Source organism: Nelumbo nucifera, chromosome 6, assembly GCF_055504915.1.
Source record: "Nelumbo nucifera cultivar China Antique chromosome 6, China Antique-T2T, whole genome shotgun sequence".
Taxonomy (NCBI): domain Eukaryota; kingdom Viridiplantae; phylum Streptophyta; class Magnoliopsida; order Proteales; family Nelumbonaceae; genus Nelumbo; species Nelumbo nucifera.
The window spans coordinates 1,078,186-1,090,065 of record NC_142654.1 but is presented as its reverse complement, the minus strand read 5'-3'; the positions used below and the strand labels follow the sequence as shown (position 1 = coordinate 1,090,065).

General features: G+C 38.2%; 1 protein-coding gene across 1 annotated transcript; it reads right to left on the bottom strand.

Moving 5' to 3' along the window:
• Positions 1-3,178: 3,178 nt before the first annotated feature.
• On the bottom strand, positions 3,179-7,941 carry LOC104609247 (pectinesterase). Its single transcript, XM_010275499.3, has 2 exons — positions 6,256-7,941; positions 3,179-4,083 (listed from the first exon to the last, which is right to left on the bottom strand). The coding sequence occupies exons 1-2, from the start codon at positions 7,304-7,306 to the stop codon at positions 3,392-3,394; spliced, it is 1,743 nt and encodes a 580-aa protein (XP_010273801.1). The 5' UTR covers positions 7,307-7,941; the 3' UTR covers positions 3,179-3,391.
• Between the last annotated feature and the right edge of the window lie 3,939 nt (positions 7,942-11,880).

Here is an 11,880-nt window from a genome sequence, read left to right as displayed (position 1 = left end):
ATAATCACTTCACTTAATTCTAATTGGAAACACTAAAACCTTGATAACATATTTTATGTTTTCTGAATATTTTATTCTTTATTTCCTCTTTGTTGTATATGCCACCCATATCTTGCTACCCATAAAAGATCTATTATAAGTCATCATAATAAACTATAGTCATTTCAAACACTTTTTTTTCTGAATTTTGTATTTAAAGAACCAATAAAAACATCAACAAACAAATACTAATAAAACATAGGATTAATATATATAATGAAAGTTGAATTAAGATCTAAAATTTAGAAGTTCTACAAGATCTTTCAGCTCAAACCGGATTTTCTGCCAACTACTCTCTACCCATATTAACACCTCGCCTTCCTGTATTATGAGATGTGCGGCCACAGTCTATCCAGTCTGCCGCTTAATTAGTTTATCTCTGTATATATTTTTATAGTGAACCATCCAACCTGAATCTCTTTCGATTAGAAAGAACCCTTCTCTCTCTCGTCCCGCATCCAAGCCTTATTATTAGATCCTATAACCAGGTGTCAAGTTTGGGGTAAAGGTAGTCTTGGCAAGGATCTTGGGTCAAGGCATCTGATTCATTAATAGGTTGCCAAATTAATATCGCTTTTATAACATTTGAATTCTAGAGTGAAGTTGTGGTGTCAGCCAAATCCATCTAAACTTAGTGGGCTTTCCTGCTGGGCTATCTTGTAGGCCAATAAGTTGAAGCCTGATGATCCTGGACCTTTTTACTTTAGCTCCTCTCTAATTCTGTGCTTAGGGGTGGCTACGAGCCGAGTTCCTTATGAGTTATGCGAGTTCGACTTGTGAAAAGCTCGGCTTGATTTAGTTTAAACTGAGCTTTGAGTCAAGCTCAAGTCTAATATATAGGCTCGTTTGTTAATCGAGCCGAGCTTAAACCCAATAAAACTTGGTTCGTGAGGCTCACGATCCTAATTAAGCCTAGTATAACAAATAAATAATTTTTTATTACATACATACATATACATATACATATTCATATACATATAAACATATAAATATATAATAAATAATAAATAATTTTTATTATATATATAATAATATTTTATATATAATTATTATTTTTATGTACAATAGTAAATAATTTTTATAATTATTATTTTTTATGTACAATAGTAAATAATTTTTATAATTATTATTTTTTATATGTAAAATAAAAACATTTTTATATGTATATTTTTTTTATTTTTTATATGTATAATAATAAATAATTTTTATAATTCTTAATTTTAAATAAAAAATATTTTTATATGTATTATTTTTATTTTTAGAAAAAAAAACTTGTAATTGATCTCGAGTCGAACTCGGACTTGCAAATTTTGAACCAAACCGAACTCAAGCCTTACATAATTTCAGCAAGCCAAGCTTGAATAACCAAGTATTTGGCTCGACTCGAATCCACCCCTAATTGGGATTGAGACCTACGATTGGAAAGGTTGGAGGAGGCCCAGATTGAATTAGACCTTACAAGGCAATAGGCATGGACATTGTAATACCTATCCCAATTCAGTTATAGTTATAGATGATTAAATCTCAAATATTGATTCATGAAAGCCGCAGGGGCGGAACCAAGTTAAAGGGTGAGAGGTCCCCCCATAGGGTGTGTTTATATCAAATTAAATCTAGTGTCATGGTGCGTTCATATCAAATTAGATCAATCGTAGAGTGTTAATATCAAATTAAATCAATCATAGAGTGTTAATATCAAATTAAATCAATCATGGTGGCGTGTATAAATCTTTTTTATTAAAACTATTTTTATAATTCGTAAACATTTGTATTTTATTTGTCTTTCAAAACCAAGAAAAGTACTTGACAAACTGTTTATAGACAACTAGGCGTCACTAGGTGCCACACCAACAGAACAGTGAATAAACGCTCAACCTTAGGAGAAGTGTTAATATGAAATTTCCCTAATGGTTGGTGCACACATAAAGCAAAACCCGCTTTTATGAATGTCAATATACACAAATGAATATGATAGGAAAAATAATGATTTGACAATGACAAAGCAGCATTTTAATAAACGCTCACTAAATAAAACACACGCTATATCTAATAAAATGCAGAAATTATTATGAAAACATTTTAGTTAGTAAATATTAGGGTTCATTTGTTATAAACCCAGGACAAAATCAATTCTTTCAAATTTTATTAGATTATGCCAAATGTCCCACCTCAAAGGTCGGGTACTATCAAAAACTAATTTCAGCAAATTATCAGGTTACCAAATCAGACTATAATGCACTTTATTTTGTTATTTACTTATATATATATATAGGGGGAGAGAGAGAGCTTCTAGGCTGCATTAACCACACGTGATTGGCTCACAGGTGTTATTGTCATTTGTCAAAACAAGCTGCTCTCAAACATAAAGAGAATGCAGTAGATCCCCTGTTTTTTTTTTTTTGTTTCCTTCAAAGTTTGGTGATAGTTTTGATCAGCCATATATAGTACATCCACATGGTAGAAATAGGGGAATCATGTAGGAAGCTCTCCCGGCCTGTATGATGCAGTATGTTCTTGGCTTCTTCCTTGTATTAACACGAAAGGATAAAAGAAAAAAGAAATTTTCCTCAGGTTCCTGACTCTAAGGTTGCAGAGATGCCTCAAATAACGTAAACAATTTATCTTATTCAAGAATGAATAATGTCACAAAAGCGAAATGACAATAATACACACAAATGACAAAAGCATGCCTCAGAGTATACACAATTAATCTACTGTACAACTCATTTGTTTCTCTATCTTTCGATGCATAAAAATTAGTCAAAATTTTCATGCTCTTAAAAATAGAAAAATTAGTTATGTATAACCTATTCATTGCCTCATTGGTCCTGATATCAAGGTTCAAAGGTAATTAACTCATTTGTTTCTTGTATACATTCCTTAAAATAATTCTTAATTAAATAACTTTATTTTAATATATGTACTCACTCTACACACATCCGGACATCATGAGGGCATAAAATCATAGAGCAGCCCAATGCACGAAGCTCCTTCCATCAATGCGGGATTTAGGAAGTCTTTCTTAGCACATATAAAGAAACTGATTCCAAGATTTCAACCCATGCCACAAATAGAATAACCAACTTTTTTTCTTTTTCAGCCCACTTATAGTTATAGTATCACGTGCAATTTAAGTTCATTTTTAAATAAAATAAAAATTATATTATATTCACACAACAGTAGTTCTGTACTTCTGTAGTTGTAATCGAACAGGAAATAAAAGAAAGCGAAGAAACCGATGGAGATTGTGATACTAATAAGAGTAATCGATCGATACAATATATAATGAAAAACTTGACACAGCTGGTAGAAAAAAAGTGTTGATGGAGATGTAGAGAGATAAAAACGAGAATCAAAGACCGGAAGAAAAGGGAAAGCCGGTGGAGCCTAACCAACTGCCACCTGCAATGAAGTTGCTTACTGTAAATCGAAGAGCCTCGGTTGCACTTGTAATCACCTTGTAGCCTTTCCACGAAACTCGATTGGCAGTTGCAGCTCCCGGTCCAGTGTTCTGGTACTCGGCATAATACAATGTGGTGAGTGCAAAGTTACCACTCCACTCGTGCCAGCCGGCGGGATGAATGACATCGCTAATGGTGGACTGCATGATTACAGTCCTGGAGTATTCCTTCCATGGCCTACCCAGATAAGTTGGGAAACTACTCTTAACTGCTTGTAGATCGGAGGTTGCAGCGATCCTACAATTTTGTATTACGATGCCAGTGTTTTGGTTTGGGTCGTCTCGGCCTTGGGCCGTCAGCATGTTCTTTTGTCCAGAATTGGGGCGACGGGCATGGATGTCACAGTTCTGGAACACTGCTGCTGCATTGCCGAAGATGAAGTCCACGGTGCCTACAATCAGACAATCCACATAGAATTGACGGAGGGAGTGCACGTACAGTGTGTCTTGGTAGGCCAGCATGTCACAGCGGTAGAATGCGGATTTGTCTGACCCAACTCGGAGGGCCACGGCCTGGTGCTTTGATGGCCCCGCTGTGTTTTGAAATGTTATATCCCGAGCGAGGAACCCTTCTCCAACCGCAGCTGCAAAATGCATCATCCCTCACCATTCATTCCAATTAACACCAATATAATCTCATCATGTTATCAGTCACCAACCTTAAACACAAAAAACCGATATATAGTCAAAGCAGTTCCGGCCGGTTTCTAGTCGAAACCGGAAAAGTTACAATTCAAATTGACGGACTACGTGTCCATCTACGGGAGCGAAATTTTTCTCATAGAGATCGAGTATGAAGAAATTGAGGGCAACGGGAGAAAATAGGAGATAAAAAAGGACAAGGAAAATATATACACATTGTGGCATAAAATAAGAAACGTGGCACTTTTATGCTCATGCCTTCAATTTCCTCAGAATAATTCTAAGGTGGACTGAAAGGTAAAAATCCTTTTTTTTTTTTTTGTTTTGTTCTTTCTTTCTCGAGTTGCTGTACCTCTTGTAAGATACGTGGCTCTTCCATTCATGTTGTGTTAATCCTATCCCTAATCCTATGCCTATGATGAACAGATCTAGTACTATTCTCCTTTCTGTTAAGTAACCAAACAAGTGCAAGAGAGAAAAGGGTGGCAAGTTTAATTGAATGGATGAACACCCATTTGTGGTATGGAACTGTGGATGGTTAACAAAATCAACTGCAACCAAACCCCGATTTGTATCATTAATTCTTGGATTTCTTTCACCCTACACCTACCTACAGACAACTTGTTTGGATAGTGAGGGCCTATCCAAGTTTGTCTTCTTATAAGCATTGCTCATATCTTGGTTTTTCTTTCTTTCCTTTCAGCAAAAATCCATTACAATTGTGATCTTGAACAATGTTGACACCTTTTTTTTTTTTTATAATCTATTGGTCCTGAATAGAAATCGTCTTATCCAGTGAGTACTAGTTGAATCTTAGTTGAATCTATTGGTCCTTTTTTTTTTTATCCTAGTTGAATCTTGGCAATATATAGTAGCCAAAGAAAATGGGAACAAAGACAAAAAAAACTACTCTTATTAACAATCTTTCAAGGAAAACATAACAAGCACGGCAAAGGCAAATTCTTCGCCATTAGACACAACACAAGTTAGGTCTTAGTGACTTAATTTGGTCCCAATAATTGCCAAGTGTTCCACGCATCAAATTCTTCTAGTACCGACAATCGTGACCCATCTCCTTGACTCACTCGTAAAGATAAACAGGACGACACGTTTATTATAGGCCCACCAAACCCATCTACGGCTCCTGTATCCCCCGAACTCCAGGACAGGAGCACCCAGAAGACCAGAATGGAATGGTCGTCGAAATAAGGTAGGATTGTAGGACTCGACTCGCCCAACCCCAAAAACACTAAAACCAGTCAATCGACTCAAACCCAGTTGAGGCCAACTCCCCTTTAGACTTTTATGTGGCATCTCATCTCGTGCCTAACAAATCGAAACCAGCAACAGCACGCAAAAAGCACATTTTACTTGGCCCCATTATATTCTTTTTCCCAAATTTGGCCTAATCCTCCATCCTTTCATTGAGTTTAGCCTATTTTACATCTAGTTCCAAACAGATACAGACACACATGACACAACCATGTTTTCTTTTTCATTTTTAATCTAAAGAAGAGATGAAATAGAAAGAATGAAAATACCGAAAAAGTGGTAGATCATACGAGACACCACAAGATCCCAAAACAACCGTGCTCGACAGATATCGGATGCTTAAACAGGAGAAATCCAAGGCATCCGTGCCGTGCTTAAATGCTTGGTTTAGACAGAAATGAGAATGAATATTAAAATCAGATGGAATGGGATTTTATTCCCGAGCGAAGAGATAGGGAACGACCGACAATTCCCTCGAATGAACCTGAAAATACCCTTCTATAAAAAAAGGAATGAGATTTCGACTCTGCGTCTCTGCCCAACTAAACAGTTAAAATCAGAGCGGCCCCTTCGAATTTCGATTCCAGACCGCTGTTCCCTCGAACCAAACGGGCCCTCAGATTTCTATTACCATTTACCCTTCCCGAGCTCATTTGATTAGGTTCGCAGTTCACTCGCTTGGGTTTTTCAGTCTGTGCGTCTTTAGTCTCCCGATGCCAGAGATCATTAAAAAATGAGCCGAGACGCGACTATACTATGTCAGTATGTCCGGTCCGGAACAGAAAGCGCGCAGAAGTTAATTTAATTAAATAAAAAAGCAGAAAGGTAAGGATTTTACTGACCGACAGTAGCGGAGTGGAAGGTAGTGCTCCCATCCACAACGTTCCGGCTCCCTGTAATGATAGTGTTCTTCCTCCCATCTCCCACAAACATTATATTCTTCTTCTTCTTCGACACATCCACATTCTCCTTATAAACTCCTGCCTTTATCCTTATTATATACCTCTTATTACTATTAATCGGCGCCGCAGCCACTGCCTCCGACACCGTCTTATAATTCCCACTCCCATCAGAAGCCACCGTAACATCCGGCGTCACCGTCGACGCCTGCAACAGCCTCCGGTCTCCCGCCGACAACCACCCCGGGAACCCATCTATCTCTCCAGTACTCTCCCCAAGCTTTCTCCCCATCTTCAGCTTTTCCTCGGCCATGTCAGTGTCCGTCATGTTCTTGATCATGGCCAATGCGTTGCTACACATGTGGTACACATGTTCTTGACCCTTTAACAAAGCGTTCCTTACTTCCTTGTCAGCCTGCTCATGCGAGAAGCCATCAATGCAGGTGTCTTGATTGGTCATGGCGGCGCTGAGGAGTATCTTGAGGTCCTCTGCGTGTTCGTCTAAGGACTTCTTGTTAGGGTACTGTTTGAGGTCTTCCGCTGTCTCGTGCAGCTCGTCGAGGGTTTCGTCGACCATCTCAAGACAGTCATGGAGGGCTGTCTTTTCACGTTCGGTCAGTTTCTCGTGAGCGAGGAGCTTTTTTATGGTGAAGTAGTTATGCTCAACGGCTGTGGTGGTAATGTTCAGAGAGATCTCAATTACGTCTTTTTGGGTTGATAGGTTGTCAGCTGCACCGGGGACAGTGGCGATGGCTGAGTAGCAAAGGTCGGGGTATAAGGTACTGCTGCACGAGGATTTGAGGATGGCATGGGCTGAGGAGGGTATTTTGCTGGAGTTTTTTCGTGATGCGACACCGGCGACGATGCCGATAACGGAGGCAACAAGGAGAAAGGAAGCGATGAGAAAGAGGAAGATTTTCTTCTTCTTGTTTGAGATGGAAATACGACTGCCGGAATCTGAAATTCCGGAAAATGATTCCTTAATGCCGGCCATTTTGGGACTAAGAGAGGAGAGGAGTGAAAGACTGCCCCAGTGAGGTGAAGATGCAAAGGCTGGCTCTATGGGTTCTTAAACTTAACAGCTGGTAGAGATTGATTGATGATGAGTTGATGACAAGTGTACAATTTTTTTTTTTTTTTTTATGTGGGAGATGTGCGGGGAAGTTATTGGCGTACATTTTTTCTTTTTGGGGTTTTTACCGTTCAGTCTACATCTAAAAATCTTAAGTTTGCAGAACAGATGCAATGAATCTGTCCGTGGATCGATGTTAAATCTACGGGTAGGAAGCGGTTTATAGGGTTATTAGTAGACTAAGAGAAGTTGGTGCGGAGTGTTGATGGTAAAAGTCAAATTTACGGAGTTTTTTTTCAGCACGGCTGTGCGGGTGAATTGATTTGATGGAGACTGAAACTGCTTCTCACACCTTGCGTCTCACAGGCGTCTTACACGCACAATGTTCTCAATGCACGGTTGATGTGTCTGTGAGGAGTGAAGACAGATCCCGCCTGAATGCAGTGTCCCCAAAGCAAATCATTCGTCTTTTTTTCATTTATTTATTTTTATCACGTGGTTAAAAATAAATAAACACCATGTTATTAAATAAATAAATAAATTCGTTCACCTTGGCTCGGAAGCGTCGGATATCATCCATTTGTTTTTATTTTTAACACGTGGTTAAATAAACTCCACGTAAATATTTTTTTTTTTTTCCATTCATTTACTTGTTTGATTAATTTTAAATTTTATTGACTTGCTTCCAAGATGCACTTGGCCAATTCTATACGCCCCAGAGAAATCGAAGGAGTTAAAACTCAGCGAGTATATCTTTGATAAAGTAGGTCACTGGGGGCAGTTCTTAGGAGTAAGGATTAGCTGAACGCGATGGCAGTCCAGCGACCAACGAATCCCAATTCAGTTCTTAGAAGCAGAATTAAACGTCCCCACCAGCTGACGACAGTCGCTAGTCATATTCAAGGATCTGGGCCAGATGTAAACCTTCCAACACCGCTAATGCAAAGATATTAGTTTTGTGCATGCATTTTCAAACATCTAGTTGTAATTATCTTCATTTCGATTAATTGTGATCGCAATAAACGCTTGCCTTCATGCTCCAACATTTCCATAGTGATACAAAAAAAAAAAGTAAATTGTTGAAACCTCCTCTCAAGTGTAGTTATTTTTAATCAAAATTATTATTTTTTAAATCTTCTCTTTGTATTAATCACTAATGAGGGCAGATTTGGCCCCCTATTAACATAATGACACGTTGCTTTTTAAAACAATAGGATGATATCTCGACACCTTGAAGGTAATGATTTGTTTTAATCAAAATGATGAAATCCCAATTAGTGATGTTATACACAATTTGGACAACTCGACAGTGTGGCTAGCAACACCTCATCTAGGGCCGACCTGTGGTACCTTATCGTTACTGGTCCAAGTGACTTCGATGTGAGGAGCGACCTCCACATGGACTTGTTGACCCGATTGAAGTCTACGTGGCAACCTACGAGACATACTCACTGACCTCCTCTGCGTGCATCCCATCACTCCCTGGTCTTTCGGAAGTCAATTCCTGCACCGAATTTTCCAAAGAAAACCGAATAAGGCATAAAGCCTACTCTACGTGCGTCACTACCTTCGAGGACTTTGGACCAATTAGCCATGTCTTCCCGGAGATCTTGGACATGGTGTGTGAAGACCATGCCAAATAACGCCTATATAAAGGTCTCATTTCTAACCTCAGAAGTTATGCGCAATTTAGTTCTCACAGCTCTCTAATTCTCTCAAAAATCTCCAATTCGTTGGCTTAAGCATCGGAGTGCCCACCCTAGGTAAAGTAACTTGGGCACTCTGACACTGTCTGTTTACATGTTGACCCGACGAACTAACTAGCTCGGCATCCAAGCCAAATTCCATCAGGGAGCTGCCAGATCACACATCATCAACCACAACCAAACCCATCCAATCTCTTACCTAAAATTGATTTAATTTTCAAATTCATGTCCGCGCCTAGGCGCTCAATCTCCATGACACCGATATTTAGCTGGAGTCCTACGCAGCCCAGACCGGATCTAGGGAAGGTTAAGTTTTGCCGAAGACTCGACAATTCACTCCTGTAAACATGTTAAGTACAAAACCGAATATGATATTGAGAAAAATACAAAGACACGATGAACAAAGTGAGGGGAAAAGACTGCAGAGGTAGAAAACAGTAGCGGTGATAATCCTCGATTTCTCTTTCTCTCCCCTTATCGTCGCTGCTATTCCTGTATCCTGAGGGTGGGGTTGGGATGAACAATGTTTTTTAGAAGGGTAATATGAAGATTAAAAAAATATTATAACGGCAAATTTAAATGAAAAGCTAACGAAAGAGAGTTTTTGTCTCAAGGTGAAAGTAGAGGAGGATCTTTATTGCGAAACAAAATACAAGAGGGTGACAGACTTCATAGTACAGGGGTATCTATAATTTACTAATACCACTTTTAATTTATATAGTATTTTATTTTATATATAATATTATATCAATACCAATTGCAATTAATGTTAAAGAGACACGATTTGTTGATCATCCATAAAAGAAGTGGGCCATGGATGCCTCACTACTTGGGCAACCACCGACACCACCCGGTGCCAACTGATTAATTACATGGTAAGGCCTCCTCTTGATTGCAGCGGAAGCTTGGGACTGGATCCTATCGATCGATCTGCATCAGGGTTAATTTGGGGATTGGCTACTTACTGTTGTTATGGAGCAAGAAAGAAAAAATTACTACAAAAGCTTAAAAAGGGACTGGGGGGACAATTATAGACACAGAGCCGGGCAACATATTTACTAGTGATGAACATGCATACACAAGATATGGGCTTTACATACATGAGGCTCATGTATATAAAACATTGACATGCATGCATGTTCACTTGCGTTAAATTATTCAGCCCAGTGCTCATCATGATAGCCAATCTGGACTGGTACAAATTAATCAAGGTGCAAAAGAAAAGTTAAAAGAATTAAAAGTCACAGGGTAAACAATAACATCAACATTTCATGGAAGCTAGCTATAGCTTAGGTGACAAGTAGGATGTAGGGTCATCATACAGTGATCAGAGGGATGCTAATAAAAGTGGAGCGGGTTGTATGATTACAATTTATTCTTATATCAATCACAAATAAGTATATTTACAGTATTAGTATTTCAAAAAAAAAAAAAAATCAAACGGGTTGTTTTCAATAACAAATTAAGCAACAACTGAGATGTGCCTGCATGTGTTTCATTTGAGATCCATTACCATTAGACTCACTTGAATCAATGAAAAGCATACAATTTCAAATTAATTTTCAAGTTTCAACAGATAAATAGTAGTGGTTGGTGGACGAGACAAGTTTGATGGGTGAACCGTACAGTCCTACGCTACTGTATCCATCTCGGGCTTGGTATAATAATTAGCGTTATTATAGTAATACAACTTTCAAAGATTGAAATGGACCGGAATTGAATTGTCTCTTATTCCTAACATACTATACTGGCGTGATGCCAATATTGATGAACAATTGTACATGTCCGCCCAATGCCAATTGTCTAGCTAAAACATACAGTGGCCGGCTTAATTGATATATATGATGCATGTAGGATATGTATATAGGATGTATGCATTCATTCTTTACAGCCAAGATTTTAGACTGTGTTTGGTTTGAAAGAAAGGAAAAAGTAAAGAAATCCATACAAGACCGATAAAGGTTTTCCTTTCCCTACTTTTTCCTTCAAACAAAACAAACTGTTAATGATTCCGGATCTGCTTTGCTAACCAGTAGCGAAAATGACGCTACCCATCATTATGTGGTGTTAACTAGCTAGCGCAGTTAATTTCCGTTTTATATACACAACCTAACCTGATCCAAATCTGTTGTAAGTAAGTACTAATGTTTAAAATCGTCGTCATTATACCCTCTAACAAGGCATCTCATTCCAAAATCGTCCGGATTTGGATGAGTTTTACAGCATTTTCCTTCCAAAATATATAAAATAATGTGATCTTGTAAAGAGCAAATTAATCCCTCTAACAAGGCACATAATGATGCTTTAATCAAGGCAGCCTTGCCCGCAACATGATTACCACAATGATCTCTAGAAACAATTTCCAATCCTGACTTAAAAAGTTGTTGTGGTGCCATCAACTTTCTTGGTTAGGCATGTTAAGAAATAAAAGCATCATAAAAGCAGAAACCAATCAAGAGGCTAGTATTCATCAAAATTCAAGAGAAGAGAGGTTTTGAACTTTTGATATTGGTCAAACCTCTTTTAACCATCATCATGGAAATTGCCCCCACCCCCACCCTACTAGCTGATCTATTAAATTTTCAGCAAGATGGTTGATAAATAATACATACTAATTATGTTTGCTGATATGAGAGTTGCTTTTAATTTGTTTTTAAAAACAAAACCAACCATATTATTAAACACCTCTTAGAGTTCCCAATGCAAGGATATCTAGCTAAAACCTAAAACGGTTGTACATTAAATTAAGTATTCTATCATTTTCATCATCATCATCATCATCCAACCCTT

Coding starts and splice junctions, on each gene's coding strand:
- LOC104609247 (XM_010275499.3), bottom strand. CDS start 7,306: ATGGCCGGCATTAAGGAATCATTTTCCGGAATTTCAGATTCCGGCAGT. Junction 4,084..6,255: donor CTTCCACTCCGCTACTGTCG/GTCAGTAAAATC, acceptor TGCATTTTGCAG/CTGCGGTTGGAGAAGGGTTC.